We start from the raw sequence: 26,219 nt of genomic DNA, 5'->3' as shown, positions 1-26,219 counted from the left end.
TTGTTTTCACTGAAAATTTAATTATTTCATTTTGTTAAAAATTCACCTTATTTAGTAGAGAAGTAATCTTTTTGGTTAAAAATTCATCTCTTTCGTTAAAAAATTAACCTATTGTGTTGAAAATACAGCGTTTTCTCAATGACTTCCGGAGAAAAATAGATGTTCAAACGTAACATCTAGATGTTTAGGGTGAACATAGCTTATGTTCAACTATGAGACAACATCTCGATTTCCAAAATTCGCAACTGTGGATCTTAAAAAGTGAGATGGTAATCTTTAACATCCAAAATGTTCTACTGAAATATCCGGGATATTATATTTATTGTTATGTCAAATAACGCCCGTAAATATTTTAGTTTATCTTATTTATGGTCATTTAAGGAATTAATTGATAATTTATTTGTGAATATAAAATCATACTTCAATGTTCGTACACGAAAGAACATTAGAAAAAGGGTATTTAATGTCGATCAGATTATACATTCAGTCAAGTTGAGGTTATGTTAAAATTTTTGATTAAAAATAGAAACGGGGGTAAGCAATGGGAAAACGAATGATCTGTAATCTGATTTTTAAATTCTATCTATTTTAAGCTACTTAAACACAAACTTTATTTTAAATTTATAAACATTTTTTCAAACGTGTTAAGTCAATAAACCTGAAACTTAAGGTCATTGTTTTCTCCTTCAGGCAGAAAAAAGATCGTAATCCAATTTTATTTGAGGATAGCTAATTTTGATTCTTTGGAAATGTTCCAAAATTGTAATATTCCACAATTGCAATATTGAAAATATATACATAGCTGCGAAATATAATCGAGAAATTCCAATGCGCTCGGACGGTTTTAACATCTGAATGTCTTTCAGTTTAACATACAAATATTTTTACGCCTAACATCTCAAAAAGATAGTAATTGTTTGGCATGAACATCTGCATGTTAGGTGATACAATCTTATCCTTTGAACATCTACATTTAAACATCTATTTTTCTCCGTGTATTCTGGGTTGGTATTAGGAAGCTGTAAATCTTTCAAAAGTGGTGATCGGAACAAAGGTGAATCTAAAGAAAAACTTTTGAAGAGAAACAAAAAGTATCCAGCGCTATAGCAATTAATAGTAGAATATAGAAACATTTGAATTTTTCTCTCACCCTGAAATTTAACATTTTTTTCTTAAATTTGTTAAAATCCTCTGAAATCCCATTAAATTAAACAGTTGGACAAAGCACTTTGAATTCGCTTGAAACCTTTGATATTTGTTTAGAGTACTTGATAACCATTAAAATGCCCTGAAAACTTTGGGATTTGTTTAAATCATTTCAACCCATTGAAATTCACTGAAATATATTTGAAAAATAATACTGCCTAAATGATCTGAAGTCCCTGAAAAACATTCAAATTTTTTTATCCCCCTTTAAATCTATACAAATTCCCTGGAATCTTCTAAAATCTTTTTATTTCTTTTGAAAGCATTTTAATCCCTTAAATATTTAAAAATTCATGGAAGGTCCTAAGGTTTTCCGTAATAAGGATGGCGGTTTTAATCAAGGAAAAGAAATGATGATTTCATGTCTCGCCGGCATTTTTCACGAACGTTGAAAATAAAAAATTCAAACTCTTATGGCTAACAATTTTAATCATTCAAAGTAATGAGAACTGAACTGCAAATTAAATCACTTAAGTTGAACTTCTTTAAAATGTTAAAAGCTTAAAAGATTTTAATTTAGAGATTGTTTACCTAAACTTTAAATAATTTAAACGTAGAAAATAAAAACCTTCAACACATTTTCAGTGCATCTGGCGTGCACATTGCCTGTAGCCGAAATCACAATGAGATGAATAGATGTATGATTCACATTCCTCCATATGGTCTTTACTTCATGCCTTAACTCGCTATACTTGTGGATCTTGGTTGCATTGGTTGACTGCAAATTTCGGTTAAGCGGACAAGCAATGTCGATAATGTAGACTCTTCCACCTTTTTTTTCTCTCATCACGATGTCAGATCGATTAGCGCGGATGTAATGATCCGTTTGGATAGAAACATCCAAATATTATATGTAACCTTCGATTTCTAAAAGGGGCATTGGAATGTATCTATAGAAGGGTATCCATTGTTTTAAGAGTCCTAGGTTTGGGGTAAGTTGCTGATGTATAATGCCCGCTACATCATTATGTCTGTGCGTATATTCTCTCTGAGCCATTACGCGGTAGCCATCAATAATGTGTTCGATGGATTCGTTCGTATCTCCACATAATCGGCACCAGTCAACCACGTCTTGATGTAACACTTGTTTGCAATAATTCCTGGTGCTGACAACCGTCTCCTGTACAGCTTCAGGTCATCCATGTACTGAAGATGGGACACTTGATGACCATCCTTATTATCATAAATTCTGAACCCATAAGACATGCTGTTTAGTGTTTTGCTCAATGAATTGAACGCTAAACAGAACCATAGTGCGTTGAAGGAGTTTCCTCGAAAATATACCCGTCGTAAAGCGTATTGATCTAGTTATCCTTGGTTGTCCATGATCATGGTCATGGCAACAGCGTCTATAGTGACTACATCTTTACAGCCTCGTGAGTTTTTACAACATCCTTTTTGTTCTTCTGTAAGAATGTCATTCTCGTCGCAATGAGAATATACCTTATCTGCAATGATAGCTATAAGACATTTATAAATTGTTGGAAGACATGCTATCAGATCTGAGTGTTCAATGATCTTCTGAAAACACCTTGCCAACGCAAGATGCAACGCAAGATTATCATTATTTATTATTATATAAAATTAATTCTTTTAAACAATTAATTTTTGTCACCGGCTTAAGATGGTTACTGCCCAACATGTCGAAGGCATTTTTTGGTAGAGTTGGATTTTATTTTTGATTATTTCACACGGGGCTGTCCCGGTATATATCATCAGTCACGGACGCATTTTTATAATGCAATCAAGTGATCTAATGAGAGCAGTGTGTCCCGACATATTGGACAAAGCCTGGGTTTTACCCCATCATTGACCATTAAGCCAAATCACTTTCGGCGTCTAGAAATCCGCAACACCGCTCCAACTCAAGCTGCTGATCAATCTCTCTGTCAATCACCCCATGCAAAGAGCTTCTATCAATTTGTAAATATTTTAAATTATATTATTTTAAACAATTTTGAGTTATCTAATGAACCGAATTACAGGATTTAAATGATTTTAGAATAATTATAGTTTAAAATGATGTTTTTGTTTCAGGTCTTTCATTGGGAGGAGGTTTAATAGTCCTAGCTTCAGCACTGTCAGACGCATCTTTGGAGTTGCCCCGAAAGTACAGCTTCTCAAATATTGGAAGTCAGGCAGATGATAATGGCCTACCCCAATACCAATACGGATGGTGCCTTCAATTATCAGGACTTGCCTTGATCTTGGCTGAAGTTGCGGCCCTTCTAACTGTCTCTGGATACATGGCTCGCTTTCCAACAGTCGAAGACATGGTAAATATTTCAAACTGGGGACAGAATTTAGAGCTTCGAAATTTAGCGCTCAAAACTAAAAAAATAGGGTAATTTTTCACAAAAATAGGGGAATAAATTATGTTTAATAAATAATTTGATCCGAAATATATTGCATTTTCAACCAAATAGTTGAATTTTCGATTAAAAAAAAAATCATTTTTTACTAAGCGAGATGAATTTTGAACTAAAGAGTTGATTTTTCAATTTGAAATCCGAATGTTTGAGAAGATAGTTTGACTCTTAAATCCCAAACGATAAATTTTCAACCAAATGGTGGAATTTTTAAAAACAAATTTACTTTTGGCCCAAATAGTTGCACTTACTACCACAAATTTGAACTTTCCACCTAAAAATACCAATTTTCAAACAAATGGTCAGACATTTAAACAAAAGTCTTCTCTTTAACTACAAACAGTTACATTTTTATCAAAACATTCGATTCTTAAAACCAAATAGCCGATTTTTTAAAAAGACAGTTGAATCATCAACTAAAAACTTCTCTACCAAAAAAAGATAAATTTTCAAACAAAAAGGTTGACTTTTCAACCAAATAGCAGAAGTTTTCATCAAAATGTTTTAATTTTCCACTAAACACGGTTAATTTTCAACCAATAATGGAATCAATAAATTTGCAGTTTAACAGTTAATTCTCTATAGCAAAAGAAAACGAATTTTCAACTAACAGAATATGTCTTCAACTAATATAATAACTTTTAAACAAATAAGTTTAACTCACAACCACGCGAAAAGACTTATTTTCTACCAGGAAAGACGAATTTGTAACAGAATACATGAATTTTTAACCGAATTGTTGAATTTTTAAATAAAAACCATCAATTATTATCCATTAATGGACTAGCTGCATTGTAAGTTACAAAAATAAATTTTCAACAAAACAGTTAATTTTTCAAGCAAAAGGATGTATCTTCAACTAATTAAATTATTTTTGAACAAAAGAAGTTCCACTTTCAACCAATCACTAATATTTCAATGAAGAAGACTAACTCGCTACCAAAAAAGATGAATTTATAACAAAACACAAATTTAAAAAAAGTTTTGAATTTTCAACTAAACACGTTTAATTTTCAACTAGTAATCCAATAGTGAAACTTTCGGTAAAAAAATTTCCAAAAGAGGAGAATTTTTTACAAAGTAGCTCTATTTTCAACCAAAAAGAATTGACCTCCTACTAATAAAATAAATATTTAACAAAATAGTTCAACTTTCAACTAACCAGTTTCATTTTTTTCAAAGAGGTTAATTTTCTATCAAAATACGAATTTACAATTAAATACACAATTTTTCAACAAAATTGTTGAATTTTCAAATGAAACCAAGCAATTTTTAACCAATTTTTTACGCAATTTTTGGCCAATAATAGAACAGTTAAATTTTTATTTAAAAAAATTAATTTTCCACAAAAAAAATTACCAAAAAAGTTAAATTTTCAACCGATAACACTTCCACTTTCAAACAAGTAATTCAATTTTCCACACAAAAAAAATTCTGAATGAAAATTTTAATAGTTGAATTTTCAACTACAAACGATTACGGCTAAGCCTCGAAGGGGCTCTCTTAAGGGCAGAGAAAATCCCAATTTTGCTGTAAACTTTATTAGTTTTCTGGGGACAGGGGCCCCACCGTGCCCATTGGTAAATCCGGCGCTGTCTGAACCAAAAATATAATAATAGACTTTTCAATTAAAAATAATTTACTTTCTACAAAAAATAGTTTAATTTTCTTATTGGATTGTATTAATTCATTTTAGATTTAAGCGAAAAAATAAGTCAAAGGGGAAATTTCTTGAAAACAGAGGAAAAAGTAGACATTCTTTAAAAATGGCAAAATATGGAAATTGGGAAAATAGAATGAAGTCACTATGTAGATGGTTTACTTGTAAAAGAAAATCACCAATTTTCATTTTCTCAAGCAGATCGAAAATTGTTATTCGCATTTATATTTTCCAGGTTTGATATCACATTTTGCGTTGACTCCTCCACTGCTGACAGTGTGAAGCAGTTTTTTTAACAATCCCATAGGGCAAATTACTCCAAACCCTAATTTAACAATTACTCAAAAGAGGATTACGCTGACCAGTCTGTTATCGCTGAATAGAGCTCTGTAGCTAGTAGAATAATCCTTCAGTTTAGAGGCAGTTTGCTTAACATTGTTATTCTTGTCCTATAGGTAAGAGTAATGGTTCCCGGGGCAGAAAGGAAGTTGAGGGAGCAACGTGGTCTCAGTTCAGAGTACCTCGTCAGAACTCATCAGAAATCACCCGGACCTCCGCAGAGTCGAGGGTTTGCTCAACCTGCGAAAGGTGAGGGTAAGGTACAAGTACGGAAGCTGTTGATTGATGACAGACTAGGAGAGATCGTACGTACCCGGAATTTAGTCTATTTATCAACTTCTCCATAACAATTGAATATTTTAATTGAGTTAGTCTTTTCGAAACTCAGACTTCACAGCCTATAATGCCCAAAAGAGGGGAAACAGGTTGGTTACTTACGAAAATTGAAAAATCAATTATTTTAACGAAAATTAATGTCAATATATTATTCTTAAAATTTAAAATCAAAATATATTGCATTCGCAACAATATAGTTGACTTTCGAATCAAAGATAATTAATTTTTGATAGAAAAATATGAATTATTAATGAAAGAGATCATTGAAAGGGTATCGCCACCTAATAGACTTTAATAAATCCTTCAAATATCCTCATACCATACTTTCCCACCCCTAGCCCCTCCTTTCGCCTACTTCTCATTCCTTCACTTCCCCTACTTTCCGTCCCTTCTCCTTCTATCACTCCCCTTACATACCCCTTCAATTAATATTCGTCCTATAATTTTTCTAGCTTTACTGCCTGTGCTTCCCCTATCCTTGCTTCCCCTACTTCCCTCACTTCCCCGCCATCACTACCCCTACTCACTTCACCAACTTCTACTCATTCCCCTCTCCAGACAGCTACTTCTTCCCTTCTCCCGCAATTAGTGCGACAAACGGACAGTTGAACTATCAAGCAAAAGAGACCAATTTTGAACCAAATAGTTGACTTTTTGACCTACAAAGATAAATTTTTAACTTAATTGTCATATTTTCAAATAATTAAAATTAAACTGTCACCAAAAATATTGCTTAATTTGAAATCATATAGTTCAATCTTTAAGCCAAAAAGACAAAGTTTTAGAAGTGAGCTGAATTAAAAAAAAAAAGAATTAAAAAAAACAGTTGAATATTCAACGAAGACAAAAAAATTACCGAACAAAGAATTGCATTTGCAATCAAACTATTTAAATTTCGAGCAGAAGGGACGAATCAAAAATTGGCAAAATTTCAAACAAGAAGGAATAAATTTAAACAAAAAGTTGCATTTTCAACTTAATAGTTCAAATTTAGAGACAAAATGATTAATTGTTAAGGAATAGGTACATTTATAATCATACTGGATGAATTTTTCTTTCAAAACGACGAATGTTTCAGAAGATAGCCGAATTATTTGAATTTTCAAATGAAAAAGATCAATTTCAAACTAAAAAGGATACAGTTTAATTTTCAATTTAAAAAATTATTTTTCAACCTAAAAGAAACGACTATTTTAAAAAAGTTCAATTGTAAACAAAAGAAATGAATTTCCAACGAAAATGATCAATCTTCGATAAAAGAAATATGAATTCTCAGCAAAACATATAATAGTAGATATTTCTACCAAAAATTATTTAAATCTTAAATGAAAAAATGTTGAATCGGACCAAAAAGACGAAACTTAAACAAATAAGTTGAATTCTGAGCCAAAACAGATTAATTATAGGAAATAAAATTAATGTTTTACCAAAAATAATAATTTCCAACTCAATAGTTAAATTTTCAACTGAAAAAAATGAAATTGAAAATATAAATTTTCAACCAATTTTAAAACAATTAAATTTTTATTTCAGAAAATTATTTTCCAATTAAAAAAGAAACGAAGTTTTAAGAAGAGATAAATTTTCACCATAGCAGTTGAATTTCAAGCCAAAAAATATAAATTTCCTATAAAAAAGTTTATTCAACAATTTATATCGTATTTTTTTTTCAACCAACAATGGAATAGATCAGTTTCCAATCAGATAAAAAATTCATTTTCAAGGAAAGGTATGGAATTTTTTACACAACTGCTTAATTTTTCACCCGAAAATATGAATTTTTATTTACAGTTTATGTTATATGATTTTCGAGAAACATGCAAATATTAGATTTTTCAGAAATTATTTTTTTAATGTAAAGCATTAATTTAGTAAAAAGAAAACAAAATTTGCAATTTTTTATTTATTAAAAGAGCAACTATTGCAACGTAAATAAAAACAAAATAACAAATACCTACACTCGTTAGGGAAACACGGCATTTTGTAAAAACTTTCTGAGAATTTTTGAGAAATGACAGGTCATTTTCGAAGGATTGTACCAAATGCAAAAATTTGTTTTATGAACTAATGCTAATGTTAAATGGAATTGGTCAATTGTTAATTTTTTAATCAAAAACCGATTAATTTTCAACCAAAAACGAAACAGTTGAAACTTTACGTTAGAAATTAGTTTTCAACAAAACCAAAGACACAAATGAACAACGAAAAATGTAATGGAAGAATTTTCAACAAAAAATGATGAATATGTATCTAAAAATAAAATAAGTACATTTTCAATTAAGAGAATTAATTTTTAGAAACCAAAAAACAAAGAAATTGAATAAAAAAAATTAAATCTTCTACCAAAAAATGCATTGTCAACAAAATGGTTTAACTTTCAACCTAACACTTAAATTTTTGTCTAAAAAATATGGCTTTCGCGGAACCATTAAAATTTTTTTAATGAATTTTTAATAAAATAATGAAACTTGCAAACGAAAACATGAATTTTGAACCAAAAATGTGGTAGCAGACCTTCAATTAAAAAAATATATATAAAATTTTGGAAAATGTTGATGCACGTTTTTTACTTTAGGGTCAGATAAATTGAAAAAAATGTAATTGCTTCAAACATTTCTGCTTTCTGCCCACACTAGTGGCCCTAATCAGAGAATTGGATTATATCTATAAAAATTACATATTTTTTGTTAAGACATAAAATTTTGCAATTGAAAACGATGGTTTATATTACAGTTTTAAAAACATATATAGAATACTTTAATTTTTAATTAAAATTTAAATCGTGTTGCTTTCATCAGTAATTATTATTAAATCCTCGCTCATTCTTCAACCAATTTTATAGCGACATACAATTGATGAAAACAATTACACTGAAAAAATACCCAGTAAACCATTTTTTTATACAAAAGAAGTATTTTTAAATATTTTTTTCATTAAAACGTAATGACATTAGGAATTATACCCGAGAAAGTAAAATGCTTTTTCACTATAAAGAACACTGTAGTAAAAATAAGAAATTAACAAAAATATTGTATATAATAACTATTTAAATAAACTCTTTAAAAAAATTTGTTATCGACAAACATTTTTGAAAACATTTACACTTTAGTTTAAATAACTTTTATATAGCGATACTCATCTGATAGAAAACCTTGGTCTTTAGTTTATTGTATAAAGATTTCATTTTAAAAATTGTTTTTAAAATGTGTTGAATTTATTGTTATTATTCTTTGAAAAGAAACTGTTATGACGTCAAACGCTTAATGAAAAATATTCTAGTTGCGGAAAAGAATAAAAAATCGCAACAAAAAAAAACATTTTAGTTAAAGTATTCATAAAAATATGTGATGAAATTTCTGTTATCATTAAAAATGATTTTTGTGATAGTTGTTCGATTTTATTATTAGGTTCAATTAATTAAATTTGCATTAAAGCGAAAAACAAGAAAAAGGGAAATTTTGTTGAAAATTCAGAAAAAAGGGGAATTCTTTTTAAAAAGAGTGAAATAGCGGAATAGGGGAAAGAGAAACTAGATATGTCATCAATTTTCGGCTTGCTGCAAATATTCCCCAGCGACTTATAAAGTCAATCAAAATACGAACTAACTCATCATTTTTTTAAACAGGTCCTCAGAAGGTAGCGGAGGAAGGAACTTCCCTACTCTGTAAATCAGCCCCAGATATATGTGCCTCGAACCCTCAGTCGATCAGCTACGTAGATAAAGCAGATCTCTCCCACATGCTGCCTGCCTATCCCGAGGGTAAAATTCCAGACCCGAGATTCACGTTCGTCGATAAGGCAGATCAGAGTGTTGTTGACTCTCGATTAAGTGGCTTTGCTGATAAGGAAGGTCTCATGGATTCTAGGATGTTGTCAGAATCAAGACAAAATATTATTACCTTCAGTGAAAGTAAGGAACATCCCAATGGTCAAGAACCGAGGTATGGAGAATTTGCTACCAGAGTGGAACAGTGTCCGGCCGATAACAGAGTCACCTTCGCTGATCAGGAAGGCTACGTTGGCTATGCCGATAACGGGGAGTCCTTACTTGACACACCCTTTGGGTATGATACCAGGTGCAGAATTTTTAGATGAAAAATTGATACATGCGTCCTGAACCTAAACTTCGATTCAAAACAGATTTACGTGTATAAATCTTTAATAAATGATAAATCAAACTAATATCTTACATAAATTAAAGAATAAATACAAATTTTTGTAAAATCTTCGAAAGATTTCAAAGTATTTCACAAATATTTGACACAGATTTCAGTTTCACAAAGATTTCAAAATATTGTAAACAAACTCTAGTTTAAACTAAGACATTGCATAAATCAATAAGTAGATACAGACATTTCAGTTATAACAGAGGATTTCAAAAAATTTCATGATGTCATTTTTCAACAATTCTACAAAGCTTTTAAAAGATGTCAAGAGATTTCACAATCTAAAATGATTTCATAATTTCTTAGAGAACGTTAATAGATTCAGGGGAATGGAAAACAATTAAATTGCTTCTAATGTTTGAAAATTAAAAGCGTTCTTCTCTGGTTGATATTGCAGATGCAAAATAAAAAATAAAAAACATTTTTTATCATTTTAAATTTATATTAAATTCATTTTTATTTTATTTTTCTATTTTATTTAAAATTATCCATAAATCTTAAAATAATCCTTATAAGAATGAACTTTTTCGAGAAAATAATATCTTCATTATGCCAAACATTTTTTGAAAATTATGAGAAGAATCTTGTACAATACAATTTTCAAAAATATGTCCTAAGCATACGTCGATCATATAAAAATTTCACACATAATTTTTTTTATATAATTTTTTGTCATAATTGTTCTTGGTTTGGTATTTTTAATACAGTGTAAATTAGTGCTTGGCTGCGATTGGTACGATTTCGAAGATGCATTTTAATTAGTTCATAAAAATGTTTTAACGATTTTTTTGTGAAATTTAAAGTATATATTTGATAATAAAAATACATCTTTATTGGAAACAAAGAGTTTCATATGGAATTTACATATTATATAGTGCAAACGCATTATTTTACAGAAATATTTGTCTCACAAAAACCATTATTGTAATACTTATTGTGATTTTCAGCAGATTATAGAGTTGAAGGGACTTAATTTGAAGCAATAATGATCTCAAAGTACATTTTTATTAATTTTCACATTAAATCTTGACTATTTAAAAATCTGATCGAAAATTCAGGGAAGAATTCGTATTTAAATTCCAATCGTCTATTACTTATATTATTTGCATATTCCGGATAGAATTTGTCACTACATATATTAAGTGAAGTTTATTTAAGCTTGCAATTCATTGAAACTTATGAAATAGTGAAATAATTGTTTGTTTTTTTACATTTTTTGACAAAAGGGGGGTTTTCACTGTATAAGATGGAAATTCTATCTAAAACGATTTGTTTTTTATAAAGCTTTGTTTTTAATATACAATACTTGTTTTAAGCTTCATAAAACAATCGTAAAAACACTTTTATGAAAAAATTTAAAAACATTAAAATTGTACCTACTCTTTTTAGTTCCAGTTTTCGGTACCAGGTGGCGATATGGCTGACCACCATTCCCTGTAGGTTATTTAAATAATTATTTATCTACAGTGTGTTTGATAATTTTGTTCGTTACTATAGTGTGATTTTGAGAGGATTTTTTGTATACTTTCACGGAAATAATGTCGGAAATATTTATCAAATGCACATAAATCAGTGTAAAGAAATTTTCAAAATATAATAATTAAAGAATTATTGAACTACAATCTTTTTCCTAAAATTGCATTTTTACTACAATCTGATTTTTAAGCAAAAATTCATTTTACATACATAATTTTTAAAAACAACAGAAAACTCAGTCAATTTCAATGTAAAAAGTAACATTTTTGTAAAAAACAATTTCTTCAAATGAAATTGTTATACAAGGAATTAAACGAAGGTTTTTCTTTATGGAGTGTAGGTCGTTATACAATATTTTTAAAAAATGAACTATAATGTTTTTTGATCATTTATATTTTTGCTAAATTTTACATATTTTTATCCAACATTTATTGATAACAAGACTTATTTTAAATAATATTTGAATAATTATTTGACTACAATGTTTTTGATAATTTCGTATTTTTGCTATCCTGGGGAAAAACATTTTGCTTTCACGAATATAATATTTAATGAAATTCATTACATTTTATTTAAAGAATTTTAAAATAAAAACATAGAAGCATTTTAAAATATTTCTTTCATGCTATGAGATATTTTTAGGTGTATTTTTTATACAAAATTGTATAAAAATTTTTTTATCAAATCTACGCGATACAAATTTTTAAGGGGTTATATCTAGTTATTTCAAGAGATTTTAAAGATTTTTTAGCTATGTCAATAAAATTCTTTTGAAATGGACTACATGGAATTTTATACTATATATTTATGGATACTTTTTTATTAACAAATTTTGAAAATCAGGGGAAACATGGCTACTGCCACAAAAACGTTTTCTTTATATTATTTGCGAAGAGCATGATATAAATATAATTATAAATGTAAATATAAATATAAAATATAAATTTTTGTCTGAATAAACATTCCTTTTTTCACGAACCCTCGTTTTCAAAATTGTTTAATAAAAAATTACACTCAAGTATATAGTAATAGATCATATGTTGTGACATTAGAAAAAACGTTATTAACATTGCTACAAAAATCTTTAAATTCCCTTAACATAACTGGATTTAACTCCTTAAATAATATGTTAAAATTGATTAATAATTATAAATGAGATAAAAAAAGAATAACACAAAGTTTAAATTTCAAGTAAAAACATTTTATATCATTTTACAATTGCCACATTAAAAAAATAATTATACTATTCAATGTTAAATTGCGTCCCATAACAAGAAATTTTTAAGCAATTTAATTGTTTTTAATTCATCTGGCCCTAAAGATATCAACGAATATCAACGTTTTCTACAAAATTTATTTTTGACATTCAAAAGAATCCCCCAGAGATTTCAATACCTCAACAGATTTCAATATGTCAACAAATTTGACCAAGATTTAAAATATTACACAATATTTCAAAAGGACGCCGGAAATGAACGGTAAATCCGACTTCATAAACTGAGGCCAAAACGGAGAAGACATTTTTTATATACGTAATCCAAAGAGTAAAAAGACTTCCACTAAAAGTAGTTTTTGCTGAAAAATTTTTATTTTTGTACAATGAACAAAATAAAAAGTGCACCCTATTAGCGACACCATGTTAACACCACCATCAGTTGTCTACATCAGTCATTGTTTTCTTGACTTACCATGCTTGCTACCGGCCATGCTGGATGAAGAGGATCTGCTTGGTTCTACTTTTGGGCGAACTAACGACAAAACGAAAAACTGCCATCCTTCACAGCCGAAGTTCATTGTAGTTTTTCTTTAGGTTCGCCAAAAAACAGAACAGAGAAGATCCTCTTCCTCCGGCATGACTAGTACCAAGCATAGTAAATCACGAAAGTAAAGACCGATGCATACAACTGTTTTACCAACTCTTTTTTCAGATAATTTATACAAAAAACTGGACAAATGTCATCTGCGTATACCGATAATTTCCAGCTTAACTTTTTATATCGAGGTCTAAAATGTTTTCACATTAAAAAAAGATGGAAAATTGTCTTTCCTCCTGGTATCAATATTTATGCTGCTTACTTAAATTCTATCCTGAATATATTCTGATTTTACTTTTTTTTATCATAGTATCTTGTAGGTTAGCACCTCATTGCAGATTACCATCTCCGTATCCCGAAGCTTTTAAGATAATTTTACTATATGTACACCTTAAGAAAGTTAAATTATAACTCCATGAGTTACTTCATTTTCAAAATGAAATATTGATGCGGGTTCAATTGACCCATAATTATTAGATTATCGTGTCAAGTCTTGATTGTCAAATGATAATCAGATAAGGGAGTAATAATTGTAATGTACAAAAACACTTCAGTTTGTATGCTATAATTTCTGCCTCTATGTAATGCTACAAACATCTTATTTGTGAATGAGGGTCTACCTTATCTGATTATGGACTGCTATAACTGTAGCTTGATTAGATTCCTTTAATTCATTTAAAAATCCTAATTACATAGGTCAAACAAACCAGATTCTGATATCATCTTCCAAACTTACGACATATCCAGGGCTGCCACAGACTAATATACTTCAAAAAAGTGGAAAAAGTAACTAATTTAAGCTAATAAGATATTAGAAGTGACATCTGGCCTGCAATGTCAATGTAAACACTTACCTAGTCAATAAATTCGATTCCGTCACACATTAAATTTATCAGATTGAATTTACAAATTGCAATAAAATTATATTTCTGAATTCTGGAATGAAAATCAAGGTCATAAATACTAGCTTAATTTTTACAAGTAATGTTCACACAAATTGTAGTTCATTGTATAACAAGCCAAATAAATCGTTGACACTTCACTGCCATATTTATATTTTGATGCTTTACAATAGGAACTAACAAACTAGAAAATTATTAATATAAATTATTTAAGTATTAATATCGCACACTTCACAGCCTAATAAGTTTTTAAGAAAGGGTAAAACGGGTCACCGTTCACGAGAATATGAGAATAATAATGGAATCAAGTTTTTTAGCTAAAATTAATGTAGGTACTATATTGAATTTACTCGGAAACGTTCTAGATTCCTAAACTTTTAAGTAAAAATATTGCAATTTCCACAATATAGATGAAGTTATTACTAAAAAACACGAGTTTTTAACAAAATAGAGAAATTCTCAACCAAGCAATTACATTTTCAAAGAAAGGAAAACAATTTAAACAGTATAAAAAATATTCAAGAAAAAACTTGGTTTCAATCAGGTAGCTGAATTTTGAAATAAAAAAATTAATTCCCAATGACAAATTAATTACTTAATATTTTAACCGAAAAAAAGAATATTCAACAAAATATGTTGATGCTCAATCTAGTTAAAACTAATTATTTTCAAACAACAAAAAAAGGAGAATTTTTCAACAAAATAGATAAGTTTTCAAATAAAGAATAATTCTTGAACTAAACTTATGAATATCCAGCCAAAAAAATGTTTTATATTATGTTGGTTAATATTTCAACCACAAAAAGGCGATTGTTCAAGAAAATAGTTAAATCCTCAACCAAACCAGATTATCAACTTTCAACTTAACAGTGAAGTTTTAACCAAAAAAAGATGATTTTTAGCAAAAACCCTTAATTTTGAATTATAAGCATGAATTTTCTACCAGAAAAGACGAATCTTTGGCAACATAGGGAAGACTACCCTTAAGTAGTTAATGAATCTACAGTAGATAATCATTAATTTAAAATACTAATGAACGTGGAATAAATGATTTAAATTAATTCATATTTAGAATACTGTACCTGTTAATATTTTAGCTACATTTATGCTTTCAATTAATGATTATCTTCTCTAATGGGTGGATTCAATTTTTAACCAAAGGGATGAATTTCCAATTAAAGTGATAAATCTTCTACCAAAATATTTATTTTTAACAGAATAATTGCATCCTCAACCAAAATATTAATTTTTAACAAAATATTTTAATCCTCAAACAGAACTGATTGTTAATTTTCAGCCCAAAAGATCAATTACACAGCCACATAAAAAAGTTTGCGGATCTGGTAACAAGACACACGTATTGCTATGGATTTTGGGGCGCTGAATTCAAATCCGGTATCAAAAATCACCCATCACGTCACGGTTGGGCGATAACCTCAAAAGATTACGAAAAATCATGCACTGAGGCAAATAAATTTCAAAATAATGCCAGTGATGCAAATTTTCACTTCAAACACATGTCGGCAACTGTGAAGGATCAACCCTTGCCTGATATCAACTTATTTAACATAACTTTACCCAACAGAAACTGACCTCACCTAACCTGAATTAACAGAAATTTATTGAACTACACGTAAAGCTCTGGAAGCATATTTTCCCAGTTGCAAATGTGTGCTACATCGAATGGGTCAACTTGAGCCTAACCTAGAAATAAATCTAACCTAGCCTAATCTAACCTAACCTCACGAAACACAATTAAACTGATTGTGTTGTCCCGTTGTGTTTGCGGTACCGTTCGAAACAGCTTGGGCTTAACCTGCAAAGAAGTCAAACCTATCCTAACCTAAAAAACCTGACCTAACCTAACCTAACTTAACTTCACGTAACACAATTAAACTCCTTGTGTTGTCCCGTTGTGTTTGCGGTACCGTTTCATTCAGCTTCGGTTTAACCTACATAGATGTTTAACCTATCCTAACCTAACAAAACCTGACCTAACCTAAGCTAGCCGAATAAAATTCAACCACACGTGTAGCTATGTAAGCGTACGGTTCTCAGTCTTAAATGTGTGCTATATTTAATAGGTTAACTCGATCTTAACCTACAAATAAATCTAAATTAACAGAACGTAACGAAATTTTGCTTAACGCTACACAACTTAACCTAAGTGTTCCCATTGTAACACAATAAAATTAACTTCATTGTACTACAGGTGGTTAAAAATTTAGACGCACATTACTCATTTGAAGAAACTTAGAACTACAAGTAGAATTGACCCCATTTCAATTAACCTGAGAATGTTGTGTGCGTCTAAATTTTTAACCACCTGTAGTACAATGAAATGAATTTTATTGTGTTACAATGGAAACACTTAAGTTACGCTGTGTTGCGTTAAACAAAATTTCGTTAGGTTCTGTTAAGTTAGATTTATTTGCAGGTTAAGATCGAGTTAACCTATTAAATATAGCACACATTTAAGACTGTGAACCGTACTCTTACATAGCTACACGTGTGGTTGAATTTTATTCGGCTAGGTTAGGTTAGGTCAAGTTTTGTTAGGTTAGGATAGGTTAAACCTCTATGTAGGTTAAGCCGAAGCTGAATGAAACGGTACCCCAAAACACAACGGTACAACACAATGAGTTTAATTGTGTTACGTGAAGTTAAGTTAGGTTAAGTTAGGTTAGGTTAGGTTAGGTCAGGTATTTTTAGGTTAAGATAGGTTTGACCTCTTTGCAGGTTAAGCCCAAGCTGATTCAAACGGTACCGCAAACACAATGGGACAACACAATCAGTTTAATTGTGTTTCGTGAGGTTAGGTTAGGCTAGGTTAGATTTATTTCTAGGTTAGGCTCAAGTTGACCCATTCGATGTAGCACACATTTGCTACTGGGAAAAAATGCTTCCAGAGCTTTACGTGTAGTTCAATAAATTTCTTGTAATTCAGGTTAGTTGAGGTCAGGTTCTGTTGGGTAAAGTTATCTGAAATAAGTTGATATCAGGCAAGGGTTGATCCTTCACAGTTGTCGACATGTTTTTGAAGTGAAAATTTGCATCACTGGCATTATTTTGAAATTTATTTGCCTCAGTGCATGATTTTTCGTCATTTTTTGAGGTTATGGGTCAACCATGATGTGATGGGTGATTTTTGATACCGAATTTGAATTCAGCGCCCCAAAATCCATGGGAATACGTGTGTCTTGTTACCAGATCCGCATACTTTTTTTGTGCGGCTGTGTAATCAACCAAGAAAACTGATTTTCAACAAAATAAAAGAATTTTCAATTAAATAAATATATTTTCAACCTAAGAGATGAATTTCCAACTAAAGTTATAAAACTTCAACCAAAATAGTAACTCTCAGCAAAATATTAGGATCTTCAATCAACATGGTTTATCAGTTTTCAATCAAACAGTTAAATTTAAATAAAAAAAGATGACTCTTTAACCAGAAAGGTGGATGTTTAAGAAAAAACTAAACGAGATAAGTCTCCATAAAAAGAAATGAGTTTTTTAGCTACAAAACCAATTGGTTACGACGACATTTACTCTTAATTGTCTTGATCTTCAAAACAAGATATTGCATCAAAAAAGTCTATGTTCAACAAAAAAATATGAATTTTTCAGAAGATGAATCATTTATAAACAGAAGAGCTTATTTTCAACCAAGAAAAATAAATATTTTACTAAAAAATACAATTGTTCAACCAAATAGTTGGATTTTCAATTAATTAATCCTCGAACCAAGTTATACATTTTTAAACAGAATAAGATTAATTCTAAACCAAAAATATAATAGCAGATTTTTCCATCAAAAAGAATGATCTTTAAACCAAAACTATTTGGGTTGTTCATGGGATACAATTTATTCAGGTAGAATTTTAGCAATAAAGCCAGGGAGAGGGGGAGTTTCTTGGAAATAAGAGGAAAAATATAAATTCTTTTAAAAAGGGGAAACGTTCGAAATAGGGGGAAAAGTGTGAAGACTGATATTAAATCGAATTTTCATACCATAGATTACTATAGATTTAATACATGAAGCTTTTTTTTTGATAAAATCTGAAATGAGATGGATTTAAAGTAACAAATGTAACATTTTCCTTCACAAAGGGACTATAGTAACTTTTTCTTCAAAAAATTACTAAAGTAAAAAAGTGACTTAAATGTCTGTGTGGCAACTTTGGACATATCTAATGTTATCTAATTTGTTCATCACTTCTAATTAATTCTAGGAATTAATCCACTCGGCTAATCAACTGACTGACCCATTTTCAACTTATAAATTAAAAAACTTAAATTATGACAAATTGTTTCTTTTCAGATACAACAGTCTGGCAGGTCAAACAGTTCCAATCACACTAAAGCACCAAGCATCATCAGTTTCTGCAATTCAGTCTCAGTACATTTACCAAAATTTTGGCACCATACATGCTGGGGTTTTGAGAGTATCGGAACCAGGAACGAGTTCTAGTTCGAATTCCAGTCAAAGGAGCATGACCCTTCAAAATCCGAGAAGAAAGTCTCAAATTGCCCAAAATACGTTCAGCACAATGGAGTGCGAAAAAAGGAAACGAGGACCGGGAGTCGCGCCGAAGGGTGGTTTTTATACTGGAAGTGCCGTATGACCCCCTCCCACTCCTCCGACTCCCAGGTAACTTCAGGAAGATGAAACTCCGCTCTAGTCTGAATTTCGGAAGTGAAGAGGAACTTGGTGGTTGAGGAGGAAATTTTGAGATCGAAGGAACTCTGTCATGAAACCTTTCAAGAACCAAAGAGACTTTATCAAAAGATATAACGAGTTTTTGAAAGGCTTTCGCTTTAAAAAAAGTCAATCTTCGCCAAAGTTGACTGATGTTTGTAAATAAAGAATCTTAGCTTGAAATCAAAGAATTCAAGAATAGAAGAATCTTCTCTTCGTAAAAGCTTTCCCCGTTTTTGCGTTGGCCTTCAAAGACTGACAAAATTGTATCAGGGTGTCTACTAATTTTTGCCCCCAAGATTCTGGATTATTTCCTGGTTTTCTCCTGTTGTAAATATCAAATCTTATCGTCTATAAATAATTTTATTGCGATATTTTATTATAGTTGAACAAAATAATATTTTTGTAATTTATGGTGAGCAAACAAATACATATATTTTGTTAAATGTTTTTGATATTCTAATTCTTAAATAAATCTTCGATATAATTGTTAACGTCTTTGGTATTAGGAATTAATTAATGATTAATTATTGAAGAGTTATTCCATAAAACTGAATAAAATCTTTAGTTATTACAGTTTAATAATTATAGTTTTATGTTTTTATAACATAGTTGATTTAAAATTCACTTGGTACTATTAAAATAAATAATATTCATAATAATTTTTTGTAATACTTCCTGAACAGTCAATCAATCGCTATTACCAATAAAAAATTAAAAACTATATTAATTTTTCATATGAAATCTTTAAAAATCTACATTTTGTTTCAAATTATTAATAAGTTTAAAATTATTTTTGAGCCTCTTCAAAACTTCTAAACATCTGATAAATTTACTTGAATTTTTTCTGAAATTTTATAATTTGGCAAAGTTGAAAACTTTGCTTTAAAATATTTCAATTTTTTTTCGAAAATTTCTAAAATCATTAAAAATGTTTTAAAATCTTTTTCAATTATCTCTTAGAATTAATTTCGCAAAATAAAAAAGCAAAAGAAATTTTCCCATATATCTTGAGGAACATTTGAGAAAGCTTTGAAATTTTATAACAGAATTTTCGAAAATCTAGATTTTATTTCAAACTTTTTGAAAACTTCTAAATATTTTGAAAAATGTTTCGGATATTTCTTTTTAAAAATCTTTCTAACTTTAAACAAATTTCCTTCAAATGTTATAGATTCTATTTTGACAATTTTAGAAATCTTTTGAAATCGCTTGAAAATTTTTTGAATGTTATCTGAAAATTAATTTTTCAGAATAATCATTTTCGATTTTTCTCGAAATCTTATCACAATTTTGTTATTCTTATGAAACCTTTTACGATTCTTAAAAAGCAACTAAATTTTTCGATCAAAATCTGCAAAAATAGACATTTTGTTTTAAATGATTAAAAATCATTTCAAGTATTTAATTATTTTTTAATCTTACCAACACTTCCAAATGTCTCTTATACTTAAACTGTTTCTTAAATCTTGTAATTTTGCAAAGTTGAAAGATTTTGCTTTAAAATATATTTTTTTTTATTTCAGAAAATCATTTAAAATGCTTAAAAAATATTTTTCAATTTTCTTTTAGAATTCATTTTTCAAAATAAAAAAACATGTGAAATTTTCTTATATAGATAATACTTTTTTATTCTCTTTACACCTTTTTTAATTCCTAAAACTCTTCTAAACGTTGTTTTGAAATCTTCAGAAATTCACGTACTATATTAATTTTTTCACCATTTTCAAATTTTTTATTATTACTATAAAAAGACGAGTTTTCAACGAATTTACCACACTGACCACCAAAAAGATGAATTTTTAATTAAAATTAAGAATCTTCATACAAAAATTCCATTTTTAACATCATAATCATGTAAACAAGACGAATGTACAACAACATAGTTGATTTTTTAACCAAACAGTTGAATTTTCAATCCAAAAATATGAATGCCAAAAAAAAAATTCAGCCGAATGATTAAATTTTCTAACACAATGGTGAATTTTCAACCAAAAACTTTAGTTTTCTGACACAAAACAAATTCAAAATAAAATTAAAGTTTCAACCAAAAAATAAAATAATTACACTCCAATTCAAAAGGAAAAAGGTGCCAACAAGCAGTCTTCTAAATCTTATTTCAAAATCTTCAAAAATCCACATATTGACTTAATTTTTTTAAATTGAACCAAATAGTTCAATTTCCAACCAAATAGATGAATTTTCTACATGAAAGGGCTAATTTTTAGCAAAATTGTTAAACTATCAACCAGAAAGCTGAATTTTTAATGGGAATAATGAATTATCATTTTAAAAATCCATTTTTAATATAATAATTATCCAAAACAGGAGAAATTATCATGATATAGCTAATTTTTTAAACAAACAGTTAAAATTTGAACTGAAACAAAAAAATTCAACAATAAAATAATTTTTAACCAAGAAATTGAACTTTCTACTAAAATAATACATTTTTAACCAAGAAAATTAATTATTCTCTTAAAGACGAATTTTTATCATAGCACATAAATTTGGAATAAAAAGATTTATTTTCAATCAAAAATAGAATATAAAAATTTTCATTCAAAGGTCTTTGAAAATAACCCGAATTATTCCTAACATTTTTAAAAAACTTTAAAAATAAAAAATTTCGTTAAAACATTCTAAATTCTTTGCGACATTTTTAGAAATCTTTTGAAATTTTCTTTAAAAATTCATTTCATAAAATGGAAAATTATTTATAATTTCCCAAGAAAGCTCACATTTTATTTTTACTTATTTCAAATTTTTAATTGTTTTAAAAAGTTTTAAGAACTTCCAAACCTTCTAAATACATTTTTAAATAATTCCAATTGTTCCTGCAATTAAAAAAAAAATGTCGCATAAATTTCTAAACCTTCTAAATATATCTTTCAAAATTATGGTATTTTTTCTATTTTTTTGTGAATATTTTGAGATTTTCAAAAATATTCTCTTAAAATAAATTTTTCAACATAAAAAGTCATTTCAAATTTTCCTAAAAAAACTCAAGTCAAATTTGTTACTCTCTTGAATCTTTTCGAACTTTACACTTTCAAAAATTAAAAATGTGATTCCCGTTGCGGATTTATATTTCCATCTATTTCCCGATTTACACGATTTTGCCGGTTAGCAGACACCCTGTGTATGATTGGATGTGGTGTGAGCTTGTGTAAATTTCCATGTAAAGCAATCAGAATAACTTTAAAGTGGCAGATTTATTCTAAAAGAAAACTATTATCTTTTATGGAAAAATGTTCTCTTGTATAAAAAAGTTTCTCATTTCTATATGTAATTGATAATAAAATATAGGTACAATCGTTCTCTGTGTGCTGGTAATCATCTGCCTCTTTAAAGCTTAAGATTCGCTGTTAAACTTATCCTAAAAAAATTTCACACTTGTATAGCTAATCAAACGAAGTTTAAATGAAATTTAAGATAGATGTAGCTTAGGCTATGAAAATAATTTAGTGATTCGATGTAGTATAATAAATTGAAAAGCTCGTTCTCAGTGTTGAAAAAAAAATGAACGACTACTGTACAAAGTTCTTCGACTTATAACTTATCTTTAATACTTCGCCAATCCTGGACATATCAGATTGAATAAAAAAGATTTAAAAACGAAAGTCTGCTGATATATCATTATCGTTGCTTCTTTCTTTCATTATCGTTTCATTGTTAAGTAATCCATCCATCGTAAACAAAAATAGAATATGGTGCTAAATCGGATTTATCTATTTGTTCTTAATTTTTTGCAACAAAGTTGATAAGAAATAGGGTAAAAAGGGGTCTTGCTGACATCGATAATTTTATAAAATCAACATTTTTCAAAAATAAATTGTAATACTTGTATCAACCTACGGTGGCTGTTTTAATCTAGCGAAAAATTATTTAAACTAAATTTTTTAGAAATTTGAATTAATCAAAACTGAAGTGCAAATTAAAGCACTGAATGTTCAACTATTTTGGATTCTAAACTTTTAAAACTTAATCTACCAAATTTTGTAATTTAAACGCAGAATATTTACACGCATAAAAAAGCTTTTAACATTTTCCAATTAAACAATTTGAATGTAAATACCATTAAAATGTCAAATTTTAAAACTTGAACAGTTCCAAAATGTACGTTTAATGAATAAAAATCTATGTTATTATTTCCAAAGCTCTAAATTAAAATATCCTTCCTTTCAACTCACATTAATAAAAATATTGAAAATAAAACATGACCCTATTTTATTTCCGTACATAATTAACCATTAACTTTAACCATTAAATTCAATCTATTTCTAATAACCTACTATCAAATTTTTTACATTTGAATATTTGGTTTTTGGTTTCTCCATTTTGAATAAACATTGAAATTTTACTAAATATTTGTTTATTTAAATTGAATGGATCTGAAAGGAATAAAGGAATATTTCAGACTGAAACAATATTTTAATGGGATTTGGAATTGAGTAAGAACATTTAATTACAAATATATTGGAAATTTGTTTGAAATTGAAAATTGTTTATAAATTTGCAATCGGAAGTTTGAATGGGATGACTGAAAATTCCCAAATAACGACTTATTTTTATAAAAAATTATTTTAAATGTTTAAAGTCTCTAAAATAATGTTTTGAATTTAAAATGACAAAAATGGAGAAAATTTCCATCTATTCTGGATTATTTATAAATCAGCTATTTCCAGTCGGAGATCTTTCAATTCGGTAAATTTATAAACTGTTTGGGAATTTTATTATTCGAGAATATTACATTGTCGGGAATTTTATTTCTAGGGAATTTGCAGCCGTCCCGTTTAAATTTGTTTGCTACTAATGTTTTTAATTGAAAGCGTTTACTCTTTTAAATTAAAGTCTGTTAATTCTTAAATTTTAAACGGATTTAGAAGGGTCTTATAAAATAAATTCCTTTTCACTTCTAATACTTTGAGTACGGCTCCATTTTAAAAATCATTAATTTATTTATATTTGCATTTGATAAACTAAGAACGTTTTTTATAAACAAAATTATTTTAAAATCTTTTTGTTTTAGAATTGTTCAAGTATTCAATAATGCATTTTTAAATTCTTTAAATTTAAAATGTTCATTTAAAAATGAAGACCTTAAATTGAAAATTTTCAAAGTAACAAATTTTAAAATTAGGCATTGTAAAATCAATTATTCCAACACTGAAAAATTTAACAACTAAACTTATAATTTAGAAAAATACTAAAATCGAACTTATTTTCAATTGCATTATAACATTTAATGAGAAATTTATGATAATTCAAGGGATTGGATAAATTTTCATTTTAATAATGGATAAGGTTCCCAGAAACAGAATTAATTCACTATCATTTGTCGGTTTTTCTCGGTCTCAGAAAATTTCCGTTCATATTTCGTAATTCCCGGCTCCTAAATCCACTGGCCACTGGCCACTTCGTAACCTCGATAATTTAATAAATTGTTTATTATTCATAAATTTTTACAAAAACTTGATAAAATTTTCATAATACGGATTTTTGAAAATGTTACTTCAGCACGCACTCTCCAGATATTCATTATTTTTTTAATTTTGTACACCCAACTCTAATTCCTGATTTTTTATTTATCATAAAAAAACTAATTTTCTTTCAATATATTATAAACTAACTTTTCTTATATTATATTCACAATATTTATTTTTTTAGAATATCAAATTATTTTTTTTAAATATCAGTTCATTTTTAAGCATTCATGCTTTTACGCCGTAAAGAAGATAAAATCATGCAACATGAAAAAACTTCCGAAAAATAAAAATCCCGAATGTTGAGAAATACCGAAAATATAATTACCAAACTAAGGAAAAACTCAAAATTTCCAAATCAGCGAAAAGAATCAGACCACTGAAAATATATAGTAATAAAATTAAAATATATTCCGAAAGTACACGTTAATAATAATAGACAAATTGAAAAGTTTCAAATTACCGAAATTTAAAACCAGAATTATCGAAATTCCGAAATTTCAATTTCACAAAATTAATAGATTTCCGTAATATCTAATTACAGCAATTTCGAATTCTGAACCAAAAAAATTTAATTAACTGTTTTTATATTTATATTAATTTAGTAAACTATGCGCACGTATGCCTGTGAAATAAAAAATTATAATAACCGATAAAACTAGAAAATAAAGATTTTTTCGAAATTTTAAACTTCGGTAATTTGGAATTTCAGAAGTTCACTAATTAAAAAAAAATTGTGATTTTGATAAGTATGTAATTTTGGAAATTTACTAATTTAGAAATATTTCAATTTTGTTAATAAACATTTTTGGTAGTTTAATTCCTTTTTATTAATTTAAAATTACGTAAATTTTCATTTTCTGCTAATATTTTGTTTCAGCAATTATATTTTAGGTCCTTTGAAATATTCGAAATTTTTCTTTTTTTAACGAAATTATGTCATTTTGATATTGAATTTTGGAAAATTATAATAAATGTTGGAAAATTAAATTGCAAGTTTCGTAATCTTAAGATAATTTAAGGGAAATTCAGTTATAAGTTTTGTAATGTTCAGTTACAATAACGAAAATTTGTGATTAGCTGTTTCTGAAAATTTTGAAACACGGAACAAAAAAGTTTTATGTTTTGAGTAAAAAAAGTTTTATGCTGTTATATGTAACGGAAAATTACGAAACTTTTTTCGTAATTTAGGGTAAATTTAAGAAAATTCCTTCACAGATTTCGTAAATTTAAGATGCTGTTCATTTGTATAAGCTGTTCATGCTGTTTAAAATCTAAAAGTTCAGATGTTCCTAAATTTTAATATTGTATATTTTGTAAATATATGTGATACTTCTAAAGACACAACTTTTTTTTTAATTCTTTAATTTTTTCATAATTCAGCGAAATTTTCAAGTAGCCATAAGTTAATGAATATTATTTTTTTGAAAAAAACTAAAAAAATGTCCGGCCTTCCAGCTTTTTAAACCCGTTTGAAAAATTGTTTACGGCCAATGAAATGAAAAAATTCAAACTCTTAAAGCTAAAAATGTTTCATTTAAAGTAAAACAAAAACTCAACTGCGAACTAAAGCACTCAAAGTAGAACTCTTGAATTTTAAACATTGTTTAGTTCACAATTTTTTGTTGGAACGCTCAATAATTTACATGTATAATATGACAGCTTTCAACACTTCTGAATATTAAATTAAATTCAGTTCAACTGCAAAATTACAATTTTAAACTGTTTAAATTGTACAGTTCGAAAATTCAGATTAAGTTCGCCAG

At 28.3% G+C, this 26,219-nt stretch overlaps 1 protein-coding gene across 1 annotated transcript; it reads left to right on the top strand.

Moving 5' to 3' along the window:
• Positions 1-541: 541 nt before the first annotated feature.
• LOC117170931 lies at positions 542-18,987 on the top strand. Its single transcript, XM_033357978.1, has 5 exons — positions 542-560; positions 3,244-3,482; positions 5,691-5,823; positions 9,536-9,986; positions 18,590-18,987. The coding sequence occupies exons 1-5, from the start codon at positions 542-544 to the stop codon at positions 18,891-18,893; spliced, it is 1,146 nt and encodes a 381-aa protein (XP_033213869.1). The 3' UTR covers positions 18,894-18,987.
• Positions 18,988-26,219: the final 7,232 nt, after the last annotated feature.

This window comes from Belonocnema kinseyi, chromosome 4, assembly GCF_010883055.1.
Source record: "Belonocnema kinseyi isolate 2016_QV_RU_SX_M_011 chromosome 4, B_treatae_v1, whole genome shotgun sequence".
Taxonomy (NCBI): domain Eukaryota; kingdom Metazoa; phylum Arthropoda; class Insecta; order Hymenoptera; family Cynipidae; genus Belonocnema; species Belonocnema kinseyi.
The sequence above is the reverse complement of the archived record's forward strand: the minus strand, read 5'-3'. Positions and strand labels throughout refer to the sequence as shown.